We start from the raw sequence: 14,233 nt of genomic DNA on the forward strand, positions 1-14,233 counted from the left end.
TTTTCGCTTTATAGGGCAACGGTGCAAACTTGGAGTTAGCTTTGGAAATGCCCACCACGCCATGTTGCTGAATATTTGTAGAGGCAAGTTTGGAAGGCAGCTGCATTTGAAAAGTAGCGGCAAATGGCTTCACTGTCTCACCCTTATTTTCATTCTTTCATAGCTGCAGTGGTCGTGCCATGTAAAGAGGAATTCTTGCTTTCTTGCACTTGCAAAGCTGGCATTACGGCAAAGTGCAAGCACGCAGCTGCGGTGTGCATTTACCTCAACAATAAAGAAGTAAATTCATGCATCAGCGAGCCACAGAAATGGGGCAAGCCAAGCGGAAAGCCAAAGAGACGCCTGGAACAAGATGTCTCGGACCTTTTCCCAAATGAGTTAGAAAAACATTCATGCTGTAGAATGCACTGCTTCAGTGAAGTAACTGTGCCAGTACTGAAGGTACGAGAATTAGGGGCTCGTTACGACACACCCGCCCACGACACAGCAGTACTTCGGACCGCGCTTTCGCTTCGGTGGGGCCGCTTTTGCCATTGTGGAAAGTCAACTTCACGCAAGAAGCCTTTTGACAACGTTCCCAGCTGGCGGCGCGACGCGCCAGTGCCCCGGCTCGACTGAATAGCGCGGGCGCGCACGTGCAGTGGCCGCCTGCAAACTGGTTGCGCATGGCGGCGCGGGCGCCGTCTATCCCCAGTTTTGCACTGCTCGCTCGCTGGGGCAGCAGTGCGCGCTGTCGTCGCGCGCCCAAACTTGAGCTTGGGTTCCCTATAAGGCGTGACAAGACTTCGAGGCTAATTATTCATTCATTCATTCAAATAACTTCATTCAGTGCCCTGCGATTCGGTGGGGTGGGGCCTGGACCCCGCCTAGGTTCCAACCAAGGTTTGATGGCCCTTGGCGGCTTCCTCGGCTCGCTGGGCAGCCCAGAGTTGGTGCTGCAGGTCCGAGCTGAGCAACGCAGACTCCCAGCGCGCCCGGAGGCTGTCGGTGTTTGAGGCTGCATCACCGTTATCCTGTATTACAGCCAGACATTCCCATAGGATATGCTCCAGGGTGGCTCTAGCGTCGCAATGTCTGCACTTGTCCGTCGTGTATAAATCTAGGTGTATTAGGCGCATAATAGCTGGACTCGGATAGGACCTCGTCTGTAACTGCCGCCATTTGACAGACCAGTTTTTGCTTAATTTTGGGTGCGGCGGCGGTAATGTACGCCTCTGCAATCTATCGTGTTGTATAATTTCGTGAAATCTGGTCATTCGATCTTGCCACTCCCACTCATTGGTAGTCTGTGAGGCATAGCTAATCGAGGCTCTGTCTGTCAGCTCTCCAGCCATGCGGTGCGCCGCCTCATTGCTACCGTCTGGTAGTGTGTGAGCGAGTTTCCAGATGAGATTGACACTTTTGTTGCGGTTATTAGCTAATTTTAGGAGTCATAGTGCCCCTGGGGAGATTCGATCGTTAGCGAAGTTTCGTAAGGCCGTCTGGGAATCACTGATGATTATGCCCGCTGGTGTTTGTGCTATGGATATCGTAATGGCTATTTCCTCCGCGGTTTCTGCGTGTAGCATGTTGACTGTAGCACTCGTCGTACATTTTCCCTCGTAATTTATCCCCACTGCTGTGTAGGAGCGCTTGTCTCTGTATCTAGCAGCGTCTACAAATGTGATGTCCTTGCTGTTACCGAATTTGTTCTGTATATTGCGTGCTCTGCTTTCCCGTCTGCCCTGATGGTGCGTAGGATGCATATTCTTGGGTACTGGAGGGATGGTTATCATGTCTCTGATGTGTCTGGGCTAAGTATTCTTGGAAAAAAAAAACCTCGCCTTATATTCAAATAAATATGGTATATCAGGCACATTGACAGCCAACCCATACTGTTATGACCATATTGTTTTCTATCCAACTAAAAAAAATGAAAACAAAAGTTCTTTAAACACCATAACATCAGAGCACAACAAAGTGCCTGTTCACATAATAACTATGGCATAAACCTACACTGCAATGGAACTATGAAAACAACAGAAACACTTCAAATGTAAATACATACTCTGAAAGGTGCTGATTTTACTAAGCCACTCATGTATTGAAGCATTCTGATCAAGCCAACCTTTCTTTTCCCAGCAGAATCTTAGCACTTTTAGAGTACCATTCACTGCCATTTTCCCCGATCAAGAGCTCACTCACATTGCAAACATAGCCCTACAGTGCTAATATGAACATTATCTTTTTAATCCTAAAGTGACACCAAACCTTTTCACCTAAAGTGCACAAATTGGGCTGAAAAGAGAAAGCCAATACACCACACACAACAAAATAGAACACCTATTCTCTTTACTCAAACCAATTTCACTCCTTAACACTTTCCCGTCCTTGCCTATTCCTATCGATAGCTCGCTATCGATGACTGCAAATGCATATTTTATGGCTTTCCAGCACACTCAGACAGCTGGCACCATTTATTTTATTCAGTTTCAGCTTTCGGTTTCCTTTTTCCACAATGTGCAGATTTTTAAGATGCCTCTGAAAAAGGGGCGTGGTGGGCACTATGAGCGCTGACAGTTTGCAAGATGGCATCAGCACTGCGCGCCACTTATGTACAGAAACAGCACTTCTAGAGGTTCTAATGCACCTGCACCGAAGTGCAGCTCTGCGATAGGAAAAAAGTATTTATTAGACTGCCCAAAAACTGCTGCTTTCCCCATGGGCAGGAAGGTGTTAAACAAGAATGATGACCAATGACATGGCTACTGGGCTGCAGAAGTAGCACAGTGACTCAAAGCTACACATCATTTACCTTGTCAAGATGCCTCTTGGCAGCAGCGGGTAGTAGTGTAGGTGCTGTCGCGGACGAGGAGGAGGGCAGGGCTGTGATCTCTGCACCGGAGGAGGGGGGCACAACCGTTGATGAGGAGGAGAGGGCAGCATTGCGCAGGTTCAGCTCTTCCACCACGTCCTCCGTCGATGCTGCCGCAGCCAGGTGCTGGTGGTGTTGGGCAGACAGCACGATCTGGGCATGAGCCTTTTCCTGCACGCACGGCCCACACGGACAACAAACATGCAGCCCACCGCTTGTCTCTGCCCCATTATGACCCATCCCAGGGAAGGAAAGGAGGCAAACACTGGTGCAGCGCCCACCCACTACTGTAACCTCAAGGCATGCTCAGCGGAACGGTCACACTCATTGCACTAGCAAAAACTTGCAAGACAGCAGCTTCCCTATAGAGCACCAAGCTGTTCTCAGAAGTCAGTTTCAAGAACTAGACCAAAAGATCCAACACCCATGCAGTAAAATGCTTTTCTTTTTGTGTTTTTTTGTTTACTGGGCTTTTTTGCTGCTACATACACCGTTTAATTGGTAGCCTGGTTGCCAATGCATAATCATCTCGAATCTCGCATTAGCACCACTTCATAGTGCATCGTAGATTCAGAATAAACTGCACTGTACAGCTTGCTTCACTCATATTTGCTTGGTGTTGAATCAACGTGGTCAGGAATAAATGACTGCCCTCCATGCATATAAACCTCAAGCAGGGTACATATTTTTGGATGATCACTTTCGGTGACACTAACGCCTGCACATGATGCAGTGCACAACCAACCAATCAGCTCATGTGGTTTTGCTCATTCAGCCAATAAGCGTGCACTGAAATTAATATCGTTGAAAGCAATCATCCAAGAATACATCCCCAGATTTCCCCAGAGAGAGAGAGAGAGAGAGAAATAGTTGAATCTTTAAGTACAAATGGTAACAATTATGCAAATGAAAATAGCAACAAGACAGCCAGGCATGCATACCATGCATCTCACAAAAAAAATACACACATCTCAAAACTAGCTGCCAGGTCTTAAAGGTACTCCCTGGAACACAAATTTGCCCCTCCCCACTTCAAGCACTTTCCCTTGACACCGTGCAGTATCTCGGACCCTTCCCACAAGGACAAGTTCATGGCACTAGGTGTGAAAGGCTAAAGTTCCTTGATATCATGCTTTATAAACCCAACGCCACATATCCAGAATTATTTTCATACGCAGTACAACAGAGCCTAGAAAGCTACTTGGAAAATTGCAATCAAGAACATGAAACATTGTCCGCAAGTTAAAATTTTGCCAATTGTTTGAATATGCAATAGTTCTGTTCTACAAGCTCAAAAGCTACTATGTGCAGATTTATGGAGGAGTAGTACAGAGATGTGCGTTACAACACCACTGTATAGGAAGCGCTAGCTTTAAGCAGATGACCACACTGCAATACCGCGCCTTGAGGCCTTCTGTTTTTGATAGCAGACCACGCACTGTATCACTTCTAAACAGCACAGTTTTCACATTCTGGCCAAAATTTGAGTTTGTCAGTAACACAACGCTTTTTATCAAAAGGGAGCAGAGCTGTTGTTAATAAATTTATTGTTGGTTAATAATTGTATATGCACTGTCCAATGACGAGATCGTGGACAACCCAAACACTCCTTTTTCTAACAGCAAATAGTTCTTGCCACTTTATAACCATGAAATCCATTACCATAGCACTTATGCACACAAGGATGCTGAGATAATCGTAGTGCTTGTCTATAGACCAGAATTCTTTCTTTTTAACACCCACGCTTGGAGAGCAACTGCATTTAATCTTGAGCCCAGTAACCAACAGTTGGTGCAGCCAGCAAGTTTAATAGTGGGGCAGGTGATGACAAAGTCATGACAAGCGAACAGTGGCGGCAAGCATGCGATAGGAACAGGCTGAGCACTATCTTGTCTATTCTTTCCGCCAGTTCATGCAGTCCTTGGCAAGGGATCTGCAGTGCTTGTAGGCTACCACCTACAAGCGTTGCAAATTTTGGTCTATAACTGCCACCATTGGCTCACAGGTCCTTTGCACAATGTGATCACTAAGCTATGCCTATACAAAAGAGGAAGATTATTTACTGATTGCTCAATTTACTGTTGATTTCAATGAGCTAGCACGGTTGTATGCACTTCCGAGTACTGAGTTGTTTGATCCATCAGCTAACTTATTGAACTCACATTATCAGACTAAACTGTGTAGAAATAATTTGTACACTTAAGGATTTTTTTTGTTTAGATAGTAGTTTGTAGTCCATTGATAGTGATTACGAATTTCTTTTCGTAGAGATATGCTCACTACAAACAGCATCAACTAAAACAGTATGCACACCACAGGATTGCACATTTCACAATTGTTTACACTGCAAGCCCATTGCTTTATATGGCAATTAAGGCATTCAGGTGCCCTCAGAAAGCAAGTAATGGCAGGGAAAAATGCTGGCATTCTGTTGGACGTTTTATAGACTAAGTAAGCATTGTCAAGTGTTTACAGGAGTGCCTGACATATCACGCATGTTTGGAGAAAGATGTTTCCATGCAACTCAAAGTTTAACTTAATTTTTTCCGTAAAATGACTACAATATTCTAAGTACCGTATTAAATATACGCCAATATATTTTTTTCCTAAAGATGAGTGATGAAACTCCTAGGTCAGCTTAGATTTCAGGATTTCGTTAGTAGCCATTGGAACTGATGGCATGCCAGTAACTCTACACCAAAAGACAGTTCTGTAGCCACTACCAGACCTGCCAACCTTAACAGTTACCATATTTATTCAAATCTAGGCCAACAGTTTCTTTGTTTTCTTTTTTCAAATAATCATACACCAAACTCTAGGGTCAGCTTAGATTCGAGGATTCTAAAAAACGCGCCAGTTTTCAAGTGAAACTGATAAATATGGTGCATAGCTAGCGCCATCTCGAAAAGTCAGTATCACATCCCCTACTAGCCACGCCAGTAGCTAACTGAAGTACACGAGCGACTTCGCCATTCTGACTTGTGCCTTATCAGTGCATGGCGTGGCGTTGTCACTAAAGTGCCACTTTCAAATAAAAAGTTGTGCTAGCCGCAGAGGCATGGAATAACGTTCAAGCCGGGCAAGACTTCGGCATCAACGAGAAAAACGTCCCGCCATTGAAGGGGCCAACGAGCGATGCTTTTTGCTTGCACTGTAAGAATGGCATTTACCAGACCACAGCAGCAATGATGATGTAGAATGAGCTTGGCATGCTCATTCAATAAATGCTGTTCTCACTTTTTTATTCGGCCTACATTCGAGGTAAGTTTTTTTTTCTTTTTTTTTTCCTGGCTTAGAACTTTGGGATTCTACTTAGAAGCGAGGCCACCCTAGTTTCACGTAAACATTGCAAATATTGCAGTTAGTTAAAAAATACTACACATTGACACATTGATGAAAAACACTAAAATTGTGTCAGTAGTCAGGAAGAGGAATGATCTGTGCCACAGAAAAATGGAAATGTCCACTAACCTTTTCATAAAATATTCACAAATCAAAGGTTGAAGCTTTAGTTGCTGTTATACATTGGTTCTATGAGAGAATGGCACTGCTGCTGGTAGGTCAGAATAAATGAGCGCAACCGAAAATTGCCTCTGAAAGATTGGTGGGCGACTGTATTCTTAAAAAAATGAAGTCTGCCCTAAGCTGGCTACATATGAACAGTCGTAAAATTATTGGTGTCAATATGACAATCATAAACAATCTAAAAATCTGGCATTTTATGATAAAATTATAAAGGTTAGCAGGTATGCATTACTGTCTGCTGCCATATTCACGCAGTACTACAGCTCACTGTAATAGTAGACCACTTATCTTATTTAATGCATGCAGCAGAGACCCAGTGGATTCTTTTTTTCTTTTTTTTTTTTTTCAAAGCTGGCTCTCGATAAGACACTGGCGCTTAGAAAGCAGCGTTAGCAAAGTGGTGCCAAGAGAGTATTGGGGGACAGTGTGTGGCTAGTGGCAGACATTGGTAATAAATGTTATTTGCTTTTTGTGGCTATTGCCGTTTACCTTTCTTTTGATTGACTTGCATTCTTTTTTTTTTTTTTTCGACTTCCTGACATTCTGAATTTGTGGGGTCAGCTTCAAATTGAGGCCGGCCTACATTCAAGTAAATATGGTAATTAATAATGACAGACAAAATTATGCCTCCTGTGGGTGTGAATAAGTTACGATAAATTCACTTAAATGCAAAGGTCAAATCCACACGGCACCACACGAACTGCCTTAAAGATTCTGGCATGAGCTAGCCCCAACATTTTCATTAATTTTTTTCTTTCCGAGTCAGTTATCCAATTCCAACTTATTTCTGGTGCTTTACACTGATAGTGCTTTAACACTTTCCTGTCCTTGCCTATTCCCATTGATAGTCCGCTATTAATAGCTGCAAATTCGTACTTTGCTGCTTTCCAAGCACTCGTGGACTAGTGCCATCTATTGGGTTATTAAGCAACTATTTATCAGTTTTGCCTTTCATATCGTTTTATGCCACACGAGGATTCTGCTGCACAAGGATTCATAAGTACCCCTGGAGATGGGGTTGGATGTGGTTGGCACGATGAGCACATGTATTTTCCAAGATGATGCCATCACGTATTACTCATCGACTCTAATGCAGCTACATGCAAGTTTTTCGACTTGGAAAATAACACCCATACAGAAAACAACTTTGGTCCATCAGATTTCAGCAAGGAGTTTCACTTTCTTGTCCGTACCATTTCAAAGCTGTGGTGTGCCGATATAAAGATATCCTGCATGTCCAAAAGGTCACAGTTCTTGTGTGCAAGCGTTAATATTCTTCGGTAGGGATAATTCAGCGGCCACCAGGCAGGGAGTGGAGTTTTGCGGCCAAAGACGGCCGGGAATTGATCTCTGCAACGTGCTGGGGCTAGTCGCTAGGGCTAACGTTTTGTTATGTATAAAAAAATTGTTCGCATAGAAAGCTGATAGTTGCTGGAATATTGCAAAAGTCCCTTGCAGTGAAAATCTATAATCTGAATTGTTTAGAAGCAACAATGACATCTTTTATAACTTTTCTTTTTGCAAAACATTTTTGTTTAGATATTTCTTTTGGAATTCTTTTTAATAAATGTGATGTTTGGGCCTATTAACATCGGCAAAAGAATTTCTCCCTCTACAATTTGATACCGTAAACCTAAATATCAGGCATGCTCTGTAATAGGAAAAAAGTATTTACTAGGCTACTCAAAAACTGCTGCTAACTGCTGCTTTTCCCGTGGGCAGGAATACGTTAAGTAGCAGATCTTCCTATGACCATTCACAGCACTGTGCAAATTCAGCTGAGCCTGGTTGTTGGAGTTAAAATAGCACCAATTACGCAACAGGAACCAACTTCCTGGTACCTACTTCACTTTGGTAAGCACTCCTCTTAGCTGCCATTGTTGTGGATGACTTAAGTGCAAGGATATGTGGAAACAAAACTGAAATCTGCTGGCAAGTTTCGAAGTCGCGGAATCCTGAAATAATAAGCCTTAAGAAACAGAAGCTCACCAAAAGTGGGGCTTTACTTCCCTAATGCTGGTAGCTACTAAAGGAATCTGCTAGGACATCAAGACAGGCTTGTAGGCAATTCACAATTAAACACAGATGACACATTGACAATGAATGAAAACAAGCAACCTGAATGTTACTGTAACTCTTGCTCAGCTACATGTCTCCTGCGCTATAGTACGACATTTAGATAAGAGCTTCTTCCCATTTAGTTGAATTAAATTTATCCTCTCTTTTCTACACATCCGCAGCTTAGCTTAAGTTGATGTCTCTCAAGACCCAATACCATCAATAAGTCATGAAAAAGTCGGACACAATGGTGTTCACAAGCTTGAACAGTTGCACAAGTTAGTAGAGTGAGTTGTCTTTAGACAAGTTGTGAACTAGAGCTAGTCGACATTCAGATTTGCTGACATTTAGTAGCAGCAGTAACAGAGTGAGTTAGTTTGACAGCAGAATAAAAATATGCATTGTCCACGATTTTGTAGCTTTCATTCTGGTGAGTATGAGCGCGTGATGCAGTAAGTGAGGCGAGTGCGAGTTAGCTTTGAAATTCTCAGCCTGCTGTGAGCAAATATTGGTTGAGGGCTCGCAAAAACGCCGACCTCTGCCTGCTGCCAGCTGAATGCGGTGTGTGCCTGGCAAGCACATGCAGGGGCATCATCTTCGTTGGGCATCATGTCCTCGGAACCCTGGAGTGAAGCACAGACCAAGGCGAAATTGATACCAGGACAGCGTTTCTGTGCTATGCAAATCAGCTCATGATACACAGTCGCTGTTGGTCGCACGTGCCGTTTGTAGCGTCAAGTCCCCAAGTAACAGAGTTGTGATGGCAACGCAGCTACAATTCTGCCTCCCAGCAGCACAGTTTGAGAGGTGTCTTGCATGGCTCCCTTTCTTGCTCGGCAACAAAGGGCACCATAGCAAAGACATGCAAGACCATGCACATTGCTCACATGCATAGCAGCCACAGCAAAACAGTATATCTACCATGCATACACATTCACTTCAGTGCATCCTTAACTACAGCTGAGCCTGCCCCTAAGAACCCCACTTAGAAGAAGCCTTGTAAAGCTTTCTTATTGGCATCATTTTTGTTTAGATCTATTCTCTGCGTGTTGGAGATGGAAGTAAACTCTACAGCAACTCCTGCAAACTGAAGTCATCAAATGCACAAGATTCAAAACAAGCAAATGCAGAGCTGCCCTCAACTCGAAATTTTTTGTGTGGTTTGATACCTCACTTCACTCACCTACAATGTGTGCCCAATACACTCAGCAACCGATTTTTTGGATGCCCGATTTTTCGGATATACCCAATATTTCCGACACTTTTGTGACACCCCCATGTACCCCATAGAGCAAATGCATAACAGGGTGTCTACCAAGTCGATATTTTCAATTTCCTTGAGTTTTCCAGATTTTCCCTGAGTGCCCTTGCAAACGTCGCTGAGTGAACCAAAAATTTGTTTTATGTCAAGACGGGCTGACACCATTTCCCCCGATGCTGTCACTCTCTCGCAAGCATGTTAAAAAATAAAAAAATAAACAATTAATCGAGTTTGCACTGTAAGAAGTAGCGTTGATTTCATTCCAAAAGAAGACAGAAGGAAGGGGCCAGTAAAATGCACAGCGAATAAAACATCTTCGAAATGAAACAGTAAAACCCATTGCAAATTGAGTCTCACATTCTTAAATACGAATAAAAAGGAGATGCATACAGAAGCAAATATTTTCGAATATCAGCTATTTGTATCAACTGATAGCATGCTCATTGGTATGAAGCCCGAACTTTGTCACAAGTGAGATTCTCTCTCAAGACCTGGTGTGTCAACCTCAACTGCCCTTACATACACTCAGCCCACGCACAACGCGTCAATGTTGCGTTTCACTGCTTTAAAAAGTTTACTTTGGTTTGGATGAGGGACACCTGCATCTCGACATCAGCCAACACATTGTTTTTTGAGCTCAAGCTCCTTCAAAGAAGTGGTGGCATGCTTCCTTTCCTGTTCATTTGCCAATGTGTAGGTCGTTTGTGCTCTCGTCCTCCTGCCGTGCGTGTACCGCACAGACCATTTGAAGCATAATATTGGCCAGTTGTACAGTCAACGTCCAGATTTTTCGGACTCCCTAGGAACTGCGGAAACATCCGAAAAATCGGGTAGTTTGCAAAATGAATGCATGTCTTTAACTGCCCTTCAAGGCTCAAATCACCACAGGCACATCTGAATAGCTCTGAAGGCCTGCCAGTACACTTATTAGGCATATCGGTGCTCATACTAGGACAGGAGATGGCAGGTGCTCGTGAATATTTATTGATTTATTTCATATATTTAGTGCCTGCATCACTTTGGAAGGTATTACTGCAGGGGTGTACATACATATCTACATCAATTGACACTTACTTCAACACACAAAGTGCAGTAGCACTTTTCATTACATTGTATACCTACAATATTTGATGGGAGAGCATTCCATTCCCACCATGGTCCTATAAAAAAATTCTTAACGCAAGGTGTCACCTTTAAAAGGAAATTCATGACGTTTCCAGCCATGGTCTCTTCTACGCGAGATATATGACAGTAACATAATAGATTTGTTCCTGTCAATGCCTGCTTTAGAATAGTAAACACTGTGAAAAAATTTGAGCCTGAGGCCCTTTCTTCAGTCCTTCAGATGCTGCCAATGAAGTCTGCGCTTGCCTTCGGTGATACTGAGGTTTTTGTCGCAATTCCCCAGAACGAATCGAACCGCCTATTCTGAATACTTTCAAGTAAATCAACTAACTGACATGTATGAAGATCCCAGCAGATACAAGCGTACTCAAGTACGAAACGTACGTGAGTAAAATGCAGTCGTTCTTTCAATTTACTATGTAATTGGCCAAACCTTCAATGGAGGAAGCCCAATTTTCGTGCTGCCTTCCTTCTTTCCTGTACATGCCTGTTCCACCTTAAACCCGAGGTAAACCAAACTCCCAAGTATTTGCATTCCGCAACCCTGCTTAGAGTAAGGCTATTTAATTTGTACTCGTATGTCTTTTATGAATGTTTTCCTGTAAAGGTGATGTTTAAACATTTTGAAACGTTTAAGTGACATTTTGCATTTCGCACAGCAAGTTGAAAAGTTTATTTAAATCACTCTGAAGTGCAGAAAAATCACTATCACTATCAATAACCCTATATATTGTGCAGTCGTCTGCAAACATCCTGAAAGATAACATAATACCCCTAGTGATATCATTTATATATAATAAAAATAAGAGGGGCCCCAAGACATAGCCTTGGGGTACTCCAGGGGCCACTGCAGCAAGATCAGAGGAGATGCCATGGAGAATAATTAAGGAATACATAATGGGTCCCGTGACAATTGCCCCTTGCCACGCTTGTTATGCTTCGCAATACTTTCACGTATGCTTCACAGCGTAATATTTCTGTATTGAGGCGAAGATTACTTTCAGGAACCCGCATTATGCAAAGCAACGTGCTTTCCGAGCTTCGAAGCCAATCGCAAGGACCACAAAGGCGGAGTTGGTGCCACTGCTGGCAGTGGCGAATTCTTTCAATGAAAAACACGACCTCCAACGGCAAGAAGCTTAATAGTAAATGTCGAAGCAGCTAGGCCTAGCGTTACCGCAGTGGTGGCTACGGCCGCCAGCATATCTGCATGCGAAAGCGCCGGTTTGAGGCGGCGAGGTAATCAAAACAGCAGTGGTGGAGGCTTTGATTAATGCGGTTTGGGACCTACGCTGACGACGAAAAATCTGGAAGATCGGACGGCGAACAGTTCCTGCGTCCGAAATTTCAGATACATTTTCAGAGATGTTCTTGTACACTGACTCTAAGGGGTACATGACGGCGCTACGAAGCCATCCGAATTATCGGGCATCCGGAAAGTCGATTGTTGACTACACTGGCAATTTCTCCAGGTGATGACACGGCGTCAAAGAAGATTCGTTGCGATTCCTCCCTGTTACTTGAGCCAGCATTATGGTGACTTTAGTTCCCTTTCAATAAAATTACAGCTAATTTGCCCTGATAGAAGCACAAACTCCCTGAGTTTTCCCCAAGTATTTCCAGACAACTCAAAATCCTTGAGAATTCCCAGGTTTCCCAGTTGGTAGATACCCTGTATAAGAACATCCGAAATTTCAAACACTGGAACCCTACACCATCCGATTTTTCAGACCATTTTTGCGATGAGCACATGTCTGAAACAGCAATAATCGAAGCCAGCCACATCACCATTTTGATTGTCTCACAGCCTTGAACCAGCACTTTTGCATGCAGATCCACTAGCAGCTGCATTGTAGCCACCACTGATTGTCTCGCAGCCACGACTGCAGCAACACTACGCCTCAGCTGCTTCGACATTCACTACCAAGCTTCCCACTGTTTAATGCTTTTCTTCTATTGAAACAATTTGCCACTGTCAGCAATGGCATCGATTCCATGTTTGTCATTGTCACCAAAGGCTTTAGGGCATGGAAAGCACTGCAAGGGTCAAGCAATGCATAATGCCAGTTTCCAAAGGTCAGCTTCACCACAATATGGCAATATTATGCATCTGCAATGTATTGCAGTGAAGCACACCAAGAGTGGAACTGGGTCACCATCATAGTACACAGTTTGTGTGCTTTAATTACACATGCGTGAACACGCAGTCTCCTGTCAAATTATGTGCACAGTTATTAAAGTGAACTGGCAGGCCTTCATAGCTATTTTGGACATGCCTGTGGAGATAAGCCCTTGGGGACAGCCCAAGGCATGCATCTTTTTTTTGAACTGCCCAATTTTTTTTTTTAGAGCACAGCTCATAGAGCACATCTTTTTAGAGCAATGCTCACCCATTTCTGTGGTGAACATTGGCATGCCTCGCACCCTTCAGCGTAACCGAGCGAACAAGCTCAGCAATAGATGAAAGAGCGAATGCAGAGTGCAGCAGGGAATGAAAGAAAGGCGACACCGAAAAGAGCGAGAGGAGAAAGGCGGAGGAGCAGGCTACAGTAGAACCATGAGGTGAGAAACAGGGTTATGGCAAAATGGTGAGGAGAAAAGCAGAAGACTGCAATAGTGAAGAGAGCGCGATGAGGAACGCGGAGGAAGCCACCTTGAAGGACTACCAGATGGTGATCATGTCCCTGCGCATCCACAGCATAGGTCATCCGGGGAAAAGAAAAAAAAACAACAGAAAGCTTACCTTCGCACAAAGCATTCACCACAAGCGTTTCCCGGTAAATATTACGATTGCATAAGCTGCAGTAGCCGGGAAGCAGCAACTGTGTCGCCAGTCTATATACCGTATTTACTTGCATAATGATCACACTCGCTTAATAATGATCGCACCCCTGAATTTTGTCGTCAAAATTCGATTTTTTTTTTCCCTTTCCCGTGTAATGATCGCACCCCAAACTTGCCGCACCGATATATGTGCCAAGTCTAGCTACTGATGATCGTGCTCACCATCTGTCGAATACTACGCGAACGACTCTTCCAAGACATACCAAGCGGTCTGCACGCACCAAACATTCTTAAGCAGATGCCCCCATTTTATTCCTTTCGCCACTTTCCTTTCCATATGTCTATGAAAAAAAAAAGCTACAACTAAACTTGCCTTGGCTTTATTTTTTGTAGGCTTTATAATGGTTGTGGTCAACAACAATAAAAATGACACCTTTTGATTCTTCTCGTCTGCACTCACGGGCACACAACAAATCACAAGCGGCAACAATAGTAGCCACATTTACACTGATCGGTTAGAAGTGTACCCTATCCATACACCGAAGCTTGTAACACAGTATAGATATTCACCCACCCTTAGTGGAAATGTGCCGTATTAGGATAGTAGTGAAGACAAATTCCACAGT

The 14,233-nt window shown here is 43.7% G+C and overlaps 1 protein-coding gene across 18 annotated transcripts in view; it reads right to left on the reverse strand.

Moving 5' to 3' along the window:
• The window catches only part of mask (multiple ankyrin repeats single KH domain), a 332,919-nt gene that overhangs the window by 190,692 nt on the left and 127,994 nt on the right, over positions 1-14,233 (reverse strand). For 14 of the 18 annotated variants that reach the window (XM_070528438.1, XM_070528443.1, XM_070528429.1 and 11 more), the window contains 2 exons: positions 8,974-9,060; positions 2,795-3,025 (listed from right to left, as the gene is read on the reverse strand). In XM_070528438.1, coding sequence (XP_070384539.1) covers positions 2,795-3,025; positions 8,974-9,060 — 318 coding nt within the window. The remainder of the gene's footprint in view (positions 1-2,794; positions 3,026-8,973; positions 9,061-14,233) is intronic. The other 4 variants (XM_070528441.1, XM_070528432.1, XM_070528439.1 and 1 more) reach the window with 3 other exon arrangements.

This window comes from Dermacentor albipictus, unplaced genomic scaffold (assembly GCF_038994185.2).
Source record: "Dermacentor albipictus isolate Rhodes 1998 colony unplaced genomic scaffold, USDA_Dalb.pri_finalv2 scaffold_11, whole genome shotgun sequence".
Classification (NCBI taxonomy): domain Eukaryota; kingdom Metazoa; phylum Arthropoda; class Arachnida; order Ixodida; family Ixodidae; genus Dermacentor; species Dermacentor albipictus.